Source organism: Bufo gargarizans, chromosome 3 (genome assembly GCF_014858855.1).
Source record: "Bufo gargarizans isolate SCDJY-AF-19 chromosome 3, ASM1485885v1, whole genome shotgun sequence".
In the NCBI taxonomy this organism is placed as follows: domain Eukaryota; kingdom Metazoa; phylum Chordata; class Amphibia; order Anura; family Bufonidae; genus Bufo; species Bufo gargarizans.
The window spans coordinates 112,353,065-112,370,554 of NC_058082.1; the positions used below are offsets into that span (position 1 = coordinate 112,353,065).

At 42.4% G+C, this 17,490-nt stretch overlaps 1 protein-coding gene across 5 annotated transcripts in view; it reads right to left on the bottom strand.

Annotated features, from left to right (window-relative positions):
- GLI1 (GLI family zinc finger 1) overlaps positions 1 to 17,490 on the bottom strand; it is a 138,365-nt gene that overhangs the window by 3,025 nt on the left and 117,850 nt on the right. For all 5 annotated transcript variants that reach the window (XM_044287823.1, XM_044287821.1, XM_044287820.1 and 2 more), the window contains 10 exons: positions 11,490 to 11,622; positions 11,048 to 11,146; positions 8,349 to 8,544; positions 6,781 to 6,934; positions 4,610 to 4,717; positions 3,012 to 3,152; positions 2,354 to 2,503; positions 1,488 to 1,652; positions 1,116 to 1,376; positions 593 to 875 (listed from right to left, as the gene is read on the bottom strand). In XM_044287823.1, coding sequence (XP_044143758.1) covers positions 593 to 875; positions 1,116 to 1,376; positions 1,488 to 1,652; positions 2,354 to 2,503; positions 3,012 to 3,152; positions 4,610 to 4,717; positions 6,781 to 6,934; positions 8,349 to 8,544; positions 11,048 to 11,146; positions 11,490 to 11,586 — 1,654 coding nt within the window. In that variant the 5' untranslated portion in view covers positions 11,587 to 11,622. The remainder of the gene's footprint in view (positions 1 to 592; positions 876 to 1,115; positions 1,377 to 1,487; positions 1,653 to 2,353; positions 2,504 to 3,011; positions 3,153 to 4,609; positions 4,718 to 6,780; positions 6,935 to 8,348; positions 8,545 to 11,047; positions 11,147 to 11,489; positions 11,623 to 17,490) is intronic.

Here is a 17,490-nt window from a genome sequence, read left to right on the forward strand (position 1 = left end):
TTTCCTGAAAACTGTACATGCTCACAGAGGTTATATCAACAGTCTTTTCTAGATTTAAAGGTAAATTTGCTGTAGTAAGTGATTTTTGGGTATCATATTTGCAAAGAAGAAGAAACAGAGATAACTAATAAAAAACATTATCCTGAACTATTTGACAGAAATAACACCTCAAAGATTTTTTAAAGGGGAAATATACATCTCAATAACTTTTTTAAAGGAGAAACGCTATTGAACATAAACTTTTCACAAACAGTTTTTGAAAGGTATAATACCAGGTAGGCTATACTGTATATGCATTGAAGAATATATGATAAGTACGAAATTCTTACTATCTAGCCATTAAAATAACTTGGATCATTTGAGGACTGGAGTACTTCAAAAATACAGTGCTGGAAGAAATTCAGATTCCTAGTGGCTGCAGTCAATCATCAAACTATACACTGGATCCCATTCGCAGAGATGAGAAGTATAAAGAAGTATAAAGAGATATCATCATTTGTGGCAACTTGGTTAAGCTCAATAATGCTGTATATACAAACCACCATCTTCATTTTATTTTGTAGTTTACTTCAAGTGTAGTAAATGTATTTACCTGTGTTGTGGATTGCAGGTAGTTTTACAGACTTTCCAGAAGATGGCGCCTTTCGCATTTGGTTCAGCTTGTCGATCCTGAGGTTCTCTAGCTTCCTCAGAGCTGAAGCTCCTGCGGTACCAATAGACTCCACTGAAGGAATGTCATCCAGGTTGGAAAGGTCCTCAAAACTACCTCCTGTGTTGGCGTTCATTTCTACTCCACTGTCATTATTATTGGTGCTACCTAAGGGAGACCTCTCACTGCTGCAAGATGACTGTCCACCGGGGCTAGCCTGGGACTTCTGCACAAAAAACAAAAAAAAATAGCCATAGCAGTATGTTAATAGGTGCATTTTGACACATTGAAATACTTGAAGGGCTTTTCTAGGACTTTCATACATATAGTCTAGCCTTAGGATAGGCCATCAGTTTCAAATCGGTGTGGATCTGTTCCTTAGCACATCAACTGATCAATTTATTGTCTGCTCCTATCAGATAAAGCGATAGGCAATGACTGTTAATGATTATATGAAAGTTCTTACCAATGACATATCTGGCACAGTCAGTCTTCCCTCCTCTTTCCTGGCCTGAGAAGAGCATGATTCCAAGTCTTGCTGGATATCACTCTTGATCCCTTGAGTCATACCACCTTCATGGGGTGCATGACTCCGTGGTTGACCATCTCCTCTGTGTTTCTTTGTGATGTGTGCCTCGGGACCATGAACTGTCTTGACATGCTTTCTGAGAGAACTGGGATCTGTGTATCTCTTGGTACATCCTGGGATTTTGCATACATAGGGTTTCTAAACATAACAAAGATTGTTAAGCTATATTTAAATCATTAACGTTAATGTTTTACACTGTCATGCAGATGCATGCCCCTCAACCCTAAATGATTATGCAATCCATTATACCTCATTAGAGTGAGTGCGATTCTGGTGCTTGGCCCGGTCAGAGGCATTAGAAAAAGCCTTATTACAGCCTTCGTGTTCACATACATATGGCTTCTCCCCAGTGTGGGACCGCAGATGAGTCTTCAGGTTCTCGAGGCGTGAGTAAGCTTTGTTGCAACCCTCAAACTAAATGAAAAGAAAATACAGATTTATATGTTTATTCTCCCTTGCTTACAGAGCTCCGACATATACTTTGAAAATGAAAAAATTGAAAAATGAATGTGGTGCTAGTGGTCCTTGGTCAATAATAATGCAACCAAGGTGGTGCCCTTTTATTTTGGATTCTGTAGCAGGGTATATGTTAAGGCAGGGTCACATTAATACTGGATGGAATCTCTCTTTGATGCTATACAGGCTGCCACTCTGGCATGGTAATTGGGACTGGGACTGGATGGGGTGATGGGTCTCCCATGGACAGCAGCTAATCACCACCTGTACTTGTCATACTATATTTCTGCCTGACTGGCCATATTTCCTGGGCAAAATCAGCTGTTTTCTGTAGATGATCAATGATCGCCCCAGCCACTACATTTTGATAAAGGTTGTCATTGATAAGGCAAACTGTTTCACTTAAATGCTCAAAATAAATGCAAAAAGACGAGTAATATAAGTATGAAAATGAAGCCCAATTATTACATGCAGTTACTATGGGCAAAATTCCATCATAAAAACATCTGTTGCCAATGTAACTAAATGCCTAGCACTATGCATTTTACATTACCACCTACATATATTTGCCCCTTGTCCACAATCATGCTTTAGTTTAAGCACAATTTCCTCGGCTTCTCCCAAGGTATAGTACACATGCACATATCCAGATAACTTACTGTGCACTTATGAGGTTTCTCTCCAGTGTGTCTCCTCATGTGGACCACTAGCATATATTGTGCCTTGAAAGGTCTGAGCTCCCGAGAACAGTCCTGCCAGTGACAGACAAATTCTTTCTTCTCCCCGTGGATATGTTCATTGTTTATGTGCTGTTAGAGAACAGTTGAATTGCATCAGTTTATTAACAAAGGTTTCTCTTTAAATGGGTTTTCTGGCATTTTTATATTAATGAACTATCCTTTGGGAAAAGTCATCTGTATCAAGTAGGAAGAGATCCGATTTCAGGCACCCCAACCGATCAGCTGTTTGAGGAGGCTGCGGTGCTCCTATGAGCACCACAGCCTCCTCACAGCTTACCAAGCACAATGCCATGCACTGGATAGCAGCTTTGCTTGGTATTGCTATGAATGGGACTGAGCTGTTCCTAGGCAATGTGACTGATGTCACAGGTGATGTCACAGGTCTAGGAGAGCCGCAACCTCTTCATGTAGCTCAGCGGTCTCATGAAACGGCTGATCGGCGCAGGTGCTGGGAGTCAAATCCCCATCTATTTGATATTGATGACCTATCCTGAGCATAGGCCATCCAGTTCAAAAACTCGGAAAACCTCTTTAATGTAGTAATGAAATGCAGTGTCAAGAGTGGGAGCTGCCTTACATGTACAAGATGTTCCTGGGTATCGAACTCCTTTGTGCAGCTCTCCCAATGACAGTTTGTCTCGTAAACAATTTCAGGCTCATGTTTCCCATCTTCTTTTTCCAAGTCATCCCGTCCATCCAACAGGCCAAGTAATGGGTCCTATTAAAACAAAACAAACCTATATTATAAAGAGGTAAAAGGGTTTGTCTAGTCCCATCTCCAAATACCCTATTAGAGAATAGTGGGCCCTCACCTAGTTATCCTTTTATGAAAGCAGACAGTGGCTACAAAAGTTTTAGAAGACCCAGCACATCCATGCATTACAGACATAGCTCTTTGATTTTAGTGGGAACTGTCTAATACTTCATTTCTGGTGTGGTGCAGGGGAACTAAATAGTTGCTGCTGAGTTTTCCCACACATTATAGCTTATCATTGGGGGCTCCTAGCAGTGGGATACCCTGTGATCAGCTTATTGCTGTAGGACCCTTCTAATAAAAATGGGAAAAACGTTTCCACAGTTTTCTTTAAGTGCACCACTAAAGGATCACTGTGCTTTCAGAAAACTTTTGATATGTTATAGGGACATATTAAACGTTTTGATGGACAAAGGTCTGAGCATGGAGACTTCCACCAATCTCTAGAACGAGGAGAGATAAGAACTCATTTAGCACATTCTCTCTTCTTTCTTCAGGACAGGAAGCCAAATGGACTCATGGCCCATCTCTCTCCTGTCTCGTGAAGCGAGGGGAGAACGATTTGCGTGTGCTTCTCTCCCCTAATTTTTAAGATTGGTGGGGGTCTCAAAACTCAGACCCCCACCAATCAAAACTTTTGATATGTCCCTATAACATATCAAGAGTTTTCTAACACAGTGACCCTTTCAGTACATTTCTAGTTAAGTTCTCTGTAGGTTTGTCGAGAAATATCATTTATTATCAATGCATTATGGTGTCCGTATACAAATGCTGAAAACCTCTGTCTAATTCTTCTTTCCCATATTGACAGCCATCGAGGACAATAGGAACAGCACAATAGAGATTTCAGTCAGTTCCTGTAGTTTGAGCTTTATAGTGATGCAAATTTATCCATCTGGCATCTTATAAAAAAAATAAAAATTCTTGCAAAAATCTAGAACCCTACTTTTTATAATTATGATGATTGCAATTTCATATTTAGTTTTCTTTAATAAGGTATTAGGGTACTTTCACACTTGCGGCAGGATGGATCCTGTCGAATCCGTCCTTCCGCTATTTCACTGTGCCGCCGGACCGCCGCTCTGTCCCCATTAACTATAATGGGGACGGGGGTGGAGCTCTGGCGCAGCACGGCAGTGCGCGGCGAAAGCCTGCCGGACTAAAAGTCCTGCATGTCCGACTTATTAGTCCGGCGGCCTCTGCCGTACTGCGCCGGAGCTCCGCCCCGTCCCCATTATAGTCAATGGGGACGGAGCGGCGGTCCGGCAGCACGGCGAAATAGCGGGAAAGACGGATCCGACAGGGTGAACAGCCTGTCGGATCCATCCTGCCGCAAGTGTGAAAGTACCCTTAGTTTGTCTGTGTATAATGTAATATGTACAGTAGCTTGCTGAAGAGAATAGAGTAAAATATCATAGTACCTGTGTTCCGACAGAAGCTGGACTTGAGATGTCACCCTCTGATCCATCCTCCAGGCGTTTACTATTCAAAGCATCTAATCCTGCACTAGATAGTGGCTCTGACTTCATCTACAGCAAGGAACAAAATGTTGTTGAGTAGGTTGTACATTCAATGTGTGATATAATAATCACCGTTAACTAGTTGTTTACAATATTAACTTAATGCAGGTAAATTTATGTAGAGACTATGTAGTTTACCTAAAATACATTTTCTATATAAAAATATATAAATCTTAAAAATCTATTTTTAAAGGACATCTGTCAGCAGATTTGTACCTATGACACTGGCTGACCTGTTACATGTGCACTTGACAGCTGAAGGCATCTGCTTTGGTCCTATGTTCATATGTGCCTGCATTTCTGAGAAAAGGTAAGTTTTAATATATGCAAATTAGCCTCTAGGAGCAACAGGGGCGTTGCCATTACACCTAGAGGCTCTGCTCTCTCTGCGACTGCCTCAGCCAGTTTCATAGGTACAAATCTGCTGACAGATGCCCTTTAAACTACTAATCTGAGCCAGTCCCATAGAGTTGGCTGGAGTGCAAGACACGCATGCGTGCCTGACGCTCCTTTAAATGGGGGAGTACAGGCCCCCAGCAGTCAGACTCCTGACGATCAGACACTCATCCCCTATCTTGTGAATAATGGATAAGTTGTCTTAATGGGACAACCCCTTTAAAGGGGTCGGCCACTTTTTGATGGTACCTGAGCTGAGACCGGGGAGTGAAGCAGCTGGGACCTAGCAGCAAGGTAAGGTAAGTATGGTTACCTTTGAAAGTCTGCCTAGGAAGGGAGTTTTTACAAAAGTGGCCAACCTCTGAAACCTATAAAACTTTTGCAACTAAATTATTTTGTTACTCCTATTCTTTTGAAAAAGTGACCACAAATAGTCTTGTTTAAAAATATCCAACCATTTGGACTCTACAGCCTATATGCATTCCTATGGGTATACATGGCTACAAACCACAAACAAACTCTCTTAAATGTTGAGGAGCAGGACAATTTTCAGGCATGAGCGTTAATATCAACATTCGTTCCCGATTATTGGTGGTTTAAATGTGCTGCCGATCGTCCAATCATTCGCTAGGTGATCACATATTTTATGCGGCACATAAATTCCTTGTTCGTCAGCAGTAGATTGCCCGGTGTAAAGATGGATGTGCTACGGATAAACTAGGAAACTTTATGGGAACGAACGATCATAGTAACGAGCATTTAACCTCATACATCCCTGATCATCATGTACTAAATACAGCTGCCTGCCCTCTCTGGCCATGTTAAAGGGCCTTTTCGGCAGATCCTGCAGTCATGTATCACTTCCCTCCATTAATCCTCTCTCCTACTGTTTGTAGATGAATAGGGCAGGGTGGCACAGACGTTTAGTGGAACATGACTGCTGGATCAGACTACAGAGTTTGCTTGTCTGTAACCAGGAAAACACATAGGTCTGCATAGCTGCTATAGCTACAACATGGTTGGATATAAAAATAGTTTTTGTAAAATTGATTTTATTTTGCTTTGCTTTTTTAGATACACAGCATGTACAGGAGAAATTAGTTGGTACTGTAGGTATAATGTTTAAACCGGAAGAACTTTACTTTCACACTTGTGGCAGAAGATTCGGCAAGCAGTTCCGTCGCCGGATCCGTCAAAACACATGCAAACTGATGGCATTTGTCAGACGTATGACCATATGATCCATATGACAAATGAACTTAAATGTCGGATCCATCTCTCCGGTGTCATCTGCAAAAACGGATCCGGCATTTATTTTTTTCACATTTTTTGCGGTCTGAGCATGCGGAGACTGCAATGCTGGACCTGTTTTGCCAGGACACTCAGGGCCGGATCCGGCATTAATGGATTTCAATGTGAAAAAATGCAGGATCCGGCATTCCGACAAGTGCTCCGGAATTTTGGACGGAGATAAAACTGCAGCATGCTGCGGTATTATCTCCGTCCTGAAAAGTAAAAAAGACTGAAGACATCCTGATGCATCCCGGACGGATTGCTCTCTATTCAGAATGCATGGGGATAAAACTGATCAGTTCTTTTCCGGTATTGAGCCCCTAGGACGTAACTTTATGCCGGAAAAGAATAACGCTAGTGTGAAAGTACCCATAGGTACCTACCTGACAGTGCTTGATTGAGGAGCGAGACTGCAGAACACCCATTCCTCTGCTGGACAAGTGCTCATGTGAATTGTAAGACATTAAATGGTTTGATCCATAAGATGCTCCTTGTGGTCTTTGGTGATTAAGGCAATTTGGATACCCAAGTGAAGGACTGCAAATCAAGACAATGAAACATAAGGACTGGAAGATACATGGAAATGATGACATTGCATTATATCAGATTAACAGTTGAGTGGGGGTGCTGGGAGTCGGACCCTACTCAGGATGGGTCATTAATATCATAGCGTTGCACAGTCCCCTTTAATCTATGACTATCCACACATGCACAAATAATGTCAACAATAAACACATCACATATGTTACACGCAGCGCTCATTACTAGGACTGAAAACTGAAGACAGGAGCTCCTTAGCAATGCTCAGTGGCTCTTTACACCCTGTTTACACCGTGTTTTCTAGTACAAAGAAACATCTTTCCCTAATAAATTATATTACAAAAATGTTTACCATCCATGCCCATACACAATAGTAAAAATAAAACAAATGACAGCTACAGCTTATACTTTTACTTGTCTTTATTAAAAACATTCAACAGTTTGTCTTCTACAGCTTTCAGTTTGACTGCATCTGCTGACTGTTGCTTTTTAATGAATCCGTCAGATGCTGCTCTGTCAACTCCATCTGTATCCTATATCTTTACTTTCTTAAAGGGGTTGTACGGCCATGTTTATCGATGACCTATCCTCAGGATAGGTCATCAATATCTGATTGGCGGAGGATCGGCACCCATGCTGATCATTAGTGTAAAGACCAGGCAGTGGCAATTCTTCATCAAACAACCAATTGGTGGCCGTGCCAGGTGTCGGATTTCTGCCGATCAGATATTGATGATCTATACTAAGGATAGGTCAGGTCATCAATATATATGACTGGACAACCCCTTTACCAGCTCATAAACACTCATGTAAAGGGGTTTTATGGTTTTAAGGACCACCCTCCAGATCAAGCTGCATTGAAAAATGGATAAGTACATACCTGCCAGATGCTATGCTGCTACTCAACTTGTGACCACTGAAGCCAATTGCTAGAATCGGCGGTGCACCCAAAGAGGCTAGTGATTGGCTCATGTCACGTGTTGGCAACCTGACATCACCACTGCAGCCGGGTAAATATACCTCAGCCAGGAGAAACAGAGCAGCAACGCGGTATATGGCAGATAAATATTTATTCTTTATTGCAGCTTGATCTGAAAGGTTTTATGGTTTCTTCCTGAAACAGGACAACTCTTTTAAGCTAAATTCTTATGAAACTGATATAAACTAATATGACCTAAATGAGTTTTTATGAGCAGCCAGGGAAGTAGAGATAAGGGCTACAGATCGAGCCGTCAGAGCAGTTCTCTGATGGATTCCCTGAGAAGGAGAAGGCACAGTTTGCACAATGCAATAATAAAACCTACCGAACTACCCAAGCTGTAAAACCTATGCCTGTCAAGTGTATTGTATGACTTACTCATGTGATGCTAGCTGAGTTCACTGTAAAGCACTAATATTTGCATTTATTTACCTGATGGTTCCTATTGACAAGTGACCATAGGAACCATTGGCTGAGGAACATCTGGAGTTGATGAATGCCACCAGGGAGTTGGGAGATGTACGGATCATGGTCTGCAAGTCGATACTTGCATCTGATAGTGGAGATATGGACATTGCTCTCTTTTTGCTGAGCTTTACTGAACTTCTAGGGGTGGAGAAACGAGATCCTAAAAGGAGAAGACACAGAACTGTAAATATTTGACTATTGAAAACCATCAAATTTAAAGGGAATGAAGGGTGGACTGAAGGCGCCGGCAGCTTGACAGACAGCGGAGGAGCACAGCAGCTGGGAAGAGGGAAAGTTCAGTAAGTATTCTTTCCTCCTTGCACACTGCTCACTCCCTTGTACAGAGGTTTTGCTGCCACCAGTGAATGCCTACATATTGGCCACCGCACTTTAGTAAATCATGCATTTCAAGAGGAGCACACTGATACCGATGCCCCCATTGTCTGATAGGTGCGTGTCCCAGAGAACAGAGCGGGGAAAGTAGTGGCCACCAAGTGCTCTCCCCAAAGAACTTAATAGGAGCGCACCGGAAATAGCCATGCCAGCACTCTGCTATTTTCTGCGGCCCCATAGAAATGAATAGAGGGAGGCTGTGCATATGCAGTGCATCTTTCTTAACCTTTTAGATGTCCTAGCAATATGCCCCCATTATCTGAGATGGTAATATCCCTTTAAAGGGCTTCTGTCACCCCACTAAACCGTTTTTTTTTTGTTTACTTATAGTCCCTATACTGCGATTTATGCCTACATAATCTAATTAATCATTTTGGTCCAGTAGATTTTGTTTAAAACGTGCTTTTAAAATATGCAAATTACCTTGCTACCAGCAAGTAGCAGCCGCATCCTCCGATCCTAAAGACGCCCCCTCCGCATGTTGATTGACAGGGCCAGGGAACGGGATCGTCCTCTGCTGGCCCTGTCTGCTATCAAGATCTCACGCCTGCGCCGTAACGGTATTCAGTCGGCGCAGGCGCACCGAGAGGCGGCCGCTCGCTCGGCTCTCCATCCACAATGCGCCTGCGCCGATGTCGTCACATCTACACCCGGCGCAGGTGCATTGAGGATGGAGCGGCTGCCTCTCAGTTCGCCTGCGCCAATTGAAGACAGGTACGGCGCAGGAGCGAGATTTTGAATGCAAACAGGCAGGGCCAGCAGAGAACGATCTCCTTCCCTGGCCCTGTCAATCAACATGCGGAGGGGGCGTCTTTAGGATCGGAGGATGCGGCTGCTACCAGCAAGTAGCCGCCCTACTTGCTGGTAGCAAGGTAATTTGCATATTTTATAACAAAATCTACTGGACCAAAATGATTAATTATGTAGGCATAAATCACAGTGTAGGGATTATAAGTAAACAAAAAAAACAAAAAACGGTTTAGTGGGGTGACAGAAGCCCTTTAAGCATCGAGGGGTGTAACAGTAGCAGCCTAATTTGCATATACTGTATATAAAAGTCCACATATCTCCGCAGCGGTGTAAGCTAAAAAGAAAAGTATTGTTCAGCAAGATCAACTCTACCAGGCAATATGCCTAGTTTATTAAAGTTGATCATGCTGACAGAGGCTCTTTAACAGCATCTAGAGAGCATTTACAGATATGCTTTATGGCAGCCATATGGACCATAGACAGAATGGACAGGATAGAACCTCATTGACTTGGGAGAGTTTTCTAGTCAAGCTCTATGACCTGTTCAGAGGTCAGGAGTGATAATTGTGACCATTCATATTAGTCTTTTGTTGGCCAAACCCACCGAGAGCGGCAGGTTCAACCAACACTATAATGTGTATGGGAAGCTCCCAACTCTCTCCCTACGATGTCGGGGTAGACAAGGTTTGGGCAAAATAAAAATTTTGCCTGATCCTTTTGTTTTCCGGGGAGATGAGCCATCGGCAAAAGTGTCTGGCAGCAGCTTTCTCTGCCCTCCCCATAGGATACTGTGCTGTGATGTCAGAACAATACTTAGTGCACCAATCAGTAATATGTAGTCAGACCTGCTAATATGTGAACTTGCACGTATTGCGCCAAAATATGCGCATCATTAATTGCCGATTTGTGCAATCGCAAATATACTGGAGCACTCTATCTGCATATAAAGCAGGCACTTGGAATCTTCAGTTAGTCTGGCTGAAATCTCGCGCAGGCGCAGTACCGCCTACTGCCTGTGCCTGTGCGATCCAATAGCTCCTGAGGCCAACAGCGATAAGAAGACGACACTGGGCTCGGCGCGTGCCCAGTGACACTTTTGAAGCTGTTGCCCTCAGGAGCTATTGGATCGCACAGGCAGTAGGCGGTACTGCGCCTGCGCGAGATTTCAGCCGGACTAACTGAAGATTCCAAGTGCCTGGTTTGAATGAATTAACTGACGTAGCGGAGGGGGGCGGCGCCGTTAAACTAGACTGTAGGACGATACTACATAGCGAGGAGGTGTGCTTGGGCTATAAACTAAGGCGGCTGGGCACTGCAAGGGGATTTACTGGGCTCAGAGGGTGATGAATAACGCCCCTCTGAGCACCTTCAGGGTTCATTTGCATAATACAAAGATCGCTGAAAATAAGAAAGAAGACCACTGCAGGAGAGAAGGCATTTTATTAAACATGGCAATGGTGACAGCTTAATATGGTCAAACCAGGTGACAGATTCCCTTTAATTATATCTGAAATACTCACCATCCGCAGAAGCCATCTGCTCATTGGTTTGTGCAAGACTAAAACCATGTTGGCTGGTCATGAGATTGTTCTGGTGGCAGTACGGCATCTCATTCATTCCTGGAAGTCCAATTGCACCAAAATAACACAGTTATGAGGGCAACAAATCAAAGCTTGTGCTGTAGAATAAACTCAATTCAGACTAAATAGACAAGTGATACAATTATGGTTCAGGGTTTATATGACTTTTATAATGACACACTATAAGAACAAAATAAGAATGTGAGCATGTTGTTAGATGCTAACTCAGGAGAACAGTAATTACTAGACAATGGAAGGCACTCATCACATTGTCTATGTACTGAATCATCTCATGGCAGGCGGCCGTCAGGCCCTCAGACTTGTGCCAAAAAATAGGAAAACTAATCTGCACCTAGCTATCTCACCATAACCATGTACTAACCTTCAGCCATGACATTGGATGACCTCAGGTAGCAATGTTCAACATAGCCGTGGTTCATGGAATTGAACATCGCAGGCGGGCACTGGCGGGATGCCATTGTGTGAGCAATCTCAAGTCAGTGGCACATTTATCTCTGCAAAATAAAAGCAAAAAGCACAAAGCGTCATCTAAAATCCCAGTAATGGTATAGTATAAATCATTTGCTGCTCACGGGCAGACAGGGGCACAACATGATATGCTAATTTTCTACATTAATTACCAAATATATTTGCCTTCACTTAGGTGAAACTCTGAGTGATCATCATGAATTTAGTAATATTATTACAATTATTATTATTATATCGCTATATTGTTAAGAAAGTGTAAGGAACTTTTATACATTTTGTTCTATAAATACTATAATGGTGTTCATGTTCATTTCCATATTAATATATAATAGTCCCTCATCCATTTGTTAGCTAAAGAAAAGAATGGCTACAAAACACATGTCTTTATCTGGTGGACCTGGCGCGTCCAACATTGGGAGTTCATTCATTTCAATGGGAATTGTGCAGTGCTTCATTTTTCCTGTGGGTTGCTGTGATTAAATACTTGCTGTCTGGTTCCCCTATAAATTCCTTTAAAATGCTGATAGTCCCAACAGGAAAGTACACTGTGATCAGTTTATCATTGGGGGCCCTTTTGACATAAAAGCTTTGTTAAAGTGGACTATCTATTGAAATTTATGTTGAAATATATTTACTTTTGCTGTCAATATTCTACTGTGCTAATATAATGTCAATAGATTCCATGCTATGTACTTCATTAACCCTTTGTGCCTCATTTTCCCAGTACCCATACAGCACGGGATATTATCATAGCATCATTAAATAACCACTGCAATATGCAAACACACCAGTAGGTGGTGCTACAATAGTACATGTACTTGGTTGGCGAAGTGTGTGCAAGTAAAGTAGCAGAAAATGTACTTAACTAATGTAACATCTGTAACATGATGGAATTATTGACCCCCCCCTTCATGATACTTGGACTATTCAGTCTATGAAATGTAGGTGGTCCATGTAAAATGAGACAATAGCTGGAGACGTTAATGTACATTGAATCTTTGATTCTTTATGATTGACTATTTAAAAGGAGTAAAAGCGATGGAAGTAACAGCACACGAATATAAGACACGTGGGTCATGATTTACAAGGCAGTATATTCTAATTTGCGGTGAGACAGCGATATGATGGATGCAATATTGTTGCAAAACTTCAATAGGAAAGGCACCAAGTGGGGGTTTAATTATTGGGGGGGGGGGGGTAGAATTTTTAAAGGGTTTCTTCAAGATTTACCAATTGATGACCCATGCCTACAACAGGTCATCAATAACAGATTGGTGAGGGTCCGACACCCCACACCCCTGCCAAACAGCAGTAGCAACGGTGCTTGAAATATGCATTGGAACCACACAGTGGATAGGGCAGGTTACTGCAGCACTGCTCCCATTCACTTCGCTTATTTGCCGTACAGGAGTTACTCTTGAACAACTGATCTGCGGGGCTGGGGGCTGCCGGACCCCCACCAATCTTATATTGAGGACCTGTCCTAGGGATAGGTCATCAATCAAATTCAAGAAAACCCCTCGACAGTCAGTTTTTCAGGAGCCCGGTTTGTCGTAGTTTGCACCAAATGTTGCACAATTTTTGTGATGTTTTAAAAAGTCACAGTTGATAAATCTGGCTTAAATCAGCTCGATGGGCTATCCACATCACCCCCCACCTACTTTTCAAAACTGGGGTGAGTGGTTTAAAATACAAATTGTCGTAAAATGTTTGTGCCAATAAGTCCAAAAATTTACAAAGCCCTATTTTGTGACCTTTTGAAGCAATAGCCATTGGGGTGAATTTACTAAGTAGACAGCGTCGAATCAGACAGGCAGGCTAAAGGTGCGCCCCATTTCTCTCTAGCCTGCACCCACTAGGTGATCTAGGTGAACCAAATTGGGCATAAAATGCCTAAAGATGTGGAGAATTGCACCAAGTTGTGGCTCATTTTATGATAAGGTGGCAATCATATTAACAAAATTGTAACAAAATGTATTCAACCTGTGGAAATCTGTTACAACATTTATTAGCTGGATTTTATAATTAGTAGCTATTATCACTAGGGATGAGCGAATAGACTTCAGATGAAACATCCGAAGTTGATTCGCATAAAACTTTGTTCTAATACTGTACGGAGCAGGAGCTCCGTACAGTATTAGAATGTATTGGCTCAGATGAACGGAAGTTATTGCTTCTCGAAGACTTCGCGCAATAACTTCATTAATTAATTTGTACTGTTAAAAAATATTTCCCGAACTCGGGTTCAGTTCCAAGTTATTGCTTCAGTCCCCAGAAGCAATAACTTCGGCTCATCGGAGCCAATACATTCAAATACTGTACGGAGCTCCTGTATTATAACAAAGTTTTATGCCAATCGACTTCGGATGTTTTATCCGAAGTGGATTCGCTCATTACTAATTATCACCATGGTATCAATGAACAACTGGGCGAGTTTTATTTCCCTAAGCCAGGGCAATTTTCCATGGCGAAATCATGCAGATAATAGTGAAATGTCTGTTCTACAAGCGCAAAATTCTTCAGTAATGAGAAACTACGGGAACGTTGGTCTAATTGGAATTCTTTGTACCTTTGGCCAGTGTACGACGCGGTTAATCGTTGGCGCCTTTCATATCATTTTGAAAAAGCTGATGTTCTTTAGGCTTATTGTGAGAAGCCCGTACACACATGGCACACACCAGTGTCAGATAGTAACGTGAGATTACCACGGCATGTACGTCAGCCAAATAATATGCTGAAATGAAACAGGCTGTGGAATGTACTTTCTCTGCAGTTTTATAGGCTGCTGTAAGTTGGTGAAAGCATGCAAAGCAATTTGGGTTACTTCATCATTGACGCACAGTACAATGCCGGGACTGAAAGACTATAAACAGGCGAGATGTAGGAAACAGCAGATATCTTTGCACATGTATGACTTTGTGGGCAATTCCAGGAACTATCTGGCTAGGTCAAAGGAGGTCATAGAAAGACAGTTATGTTGCAGGCTTGAGCTGTTCAACAGCTGACATGCTTCATAATGAGGAACAGGTCAGCTGACATTGCTACTACGCTCCTCCTTCAACTTGGGTGGTAGAAGGGAAGACTGAGAGAAGCCAGGCATCCAGTCAGCCAGAATAACAATGGACAAGCTGCATTCAGCAGCTCCCTGAAGGGATCTCTCACTTCCTGACAAGCTGGAATTGGAGAGTCCTAGATGATGATATTCTTTTTCCACCAGTTCTCCCAGCTGGACTGCTCCTACATATTCTGACTTGCCTGCCTACCTGATGTAACCATACCTTCCAATATCACCCAGATTACCTAGCGACATTGCTGTCTGCTCCTCGCTATGCTGAAAGTGGCCAGGACAAGGCTTTATATACTGTTGATAGATCATGTAAAGCAGTGTTCCTCAACTCTAGTCCTCAGGGCTCACCTGCTGGTCAAGGTTTAAGGATTTCCTTAGTATTGAGAAGGTGATATAATTAGTGAGCTTGATTTATCATTATGGACAGTGCTCCTTTCACAGGACCGTGCAGCATTATAATGATATATAATGCTGTGTGTCTCTGGCCGATCTTGCATCTACTGAATTGTACTGACCTAATACAGTCAGTATAATTCAGTAGATGCAAAATTGGGCAGAGACATCCTCTGACAGCTCCTCCACCTTCTTGATTGACAGGGTCAGGCAAAATGACTATGCAGGAACCTGGCCCTGCCAATCAAGAAGGGGAGGGAGGGTCTGGCAGAGGAAGCAGGAAGAGCGAAGGTGTATACAGTGACTTGGGCCCACCCTCTGTGCACTTAAGGCTGTGTCAGCCTTACAAAGCATTGTGCCTGGTTTATCAGGGAATTTCTTGGAGACAGATTTATTTTAACCAGTTGGCCATACTTAGGACAACAGTCTGGCCTATTACAGAGATATTCAAAGTCTTCTCCAGGAGAGTTGCAGTGCTTCAAATGTCGAACTCACAAATGAAATGAAAGTGGTATAGTAATTTGTAATCCTCCCCCGATGCAGGGATATCTGTGGCTGTTACAGGAGAGCCTCCAGCCAGAGCTGTTTCAGTAGTGGGTACAAACTTGCAGCCTCCTCCTCTTTCAGTATCCAAATGGCCAGTGTCCCACAAAGAAATGCTGTGGCATCCGGCTTCCAAACTGTACACTGTAGTGTCTCCAGCACCCACACGGTCTCCTCCTCTGCTGTGGCCTTTACCAGACAACCCAGCATGGCACACTCAGGGGCAATGCCACATTGTTTGAGCATACACCTCTTTTTACCTAAAAATAATTCCTTTTATTTCCACAGCCCACGTGAGAAACACGTTGGGGGAGATTTATCAAACTGGTGTAAATCATAAATGGCTTAGTTGCCCATTGCAACCAATCAGATTCCACCTTTCATTTTCCAAAGGAGCTGTGAAAAATGAAAGGTGGACTCTGATTGGTTGCTATGGGCAACTAAGACAGTTCTACTTTACACCACTTTGAAAAATCTCCCCCAGCATCCCCATGCCTTATCATGCCTTTAACCCTGTCAGGACCGAGTTTTTTAAAAAAATTTTTTTGCGTTTTCGTTTTGTGCTCCCTGCCTTCCCAAAGCCATAACTTTTTTATTTGTCTGTTCACATAGCCATATGGGGGCTTGTTTTTTGCGGGACAAGTTTTACTTTCCAACGCCACCATTTAATATTGCATGTGATGTAGTGGGAAGCAGTAAAAAAATTCCAAATGGGGTGAAATTGCAAAAAAAAAAATGATTCCACCACAGTTTTACGGGTTTTTTAATTACGACGTTCGATCTACGATAAAACTAACCAGTTACTTTTATTCTACAGATCAGTACGAATCCGGCGATACCTTATATGTATAGTTTTTCTTGCGTTTTGATAGTGATTAAAAAATTACAATGTGGGAAAAATCAGTTTTATTTTTTTGTCACCATATTTAGACCCCTAAAACTTTTTTGTGAGTATGTGTACGGTGCTGTATGGGGGCAATTTTTTTGCGGAGCAATGTAAACTTTTCATTGATACCATTCTGGGGTGTGTATGACTTTTTGATCACTTTTTATTACATTTTTTGTAGAAAATGAAGCTCCCAAAAACGGCGAATCGGCCATTTCGATGCTTTTTTCTGTTTCGCTGTTTGCCATATGGAGAATATATTTTTATATTTATATACTATGGGCGTTTTCACACATTGCTACACCCATGATGTGTTTTTTTTTATTTTTTTATTTCTTTTATTTTTATTTTGGGAAAAGGGGGGGTGATTTGAATTTGTATGTTTTTTTTTTTTTTTTTTTTTATTAACTTTTCTTTTTTTTTCTTTTACACTTTTTTTTATAGTTCCCATAGGTAAATATAACATGCAATCATCAGATTGCTATTATCATAGACTCCAATGCACTTGCATTGAAGTCTATAATGATTTCACTACTTCCCTATGGAGCCCTATTACAGACAAGGGCTCCATAGGAAATACTATGCAGTAGCCTTGTGTCATTCATAAAGACACGGGCTGCTGCATACATGACTGCCACACGGGGGAACTGGAGCACAACCGAAAGTGCGCACTTTCGGTTTAAGCGCGCTCAGATGCCGTGGTCAGGATTGACCACGGCATCTGAAGGGTTAAATGTCCGCAATCGGCATTACTGCCGGTTGCGGACATGAGCCATGGGTGTCTGCTAAAAGAAGCAGGCGGCCACCCGCGATTATGGCGCCAGGAGCGGGCGTCATCTTTAAACACATGTACGGCGCTGGGCATGAAAGGGTTAAGGCCAGATGGTGTGTAATTCCCCACCACTCATGGCATCTAAGGGCTCTTTCACACTTGCGTTCTTTTCTTCCGGCACAGAGTTCCGTCGTCGGGGCTCTATGCCGGAAGAATCCTGATCAGGATTATCC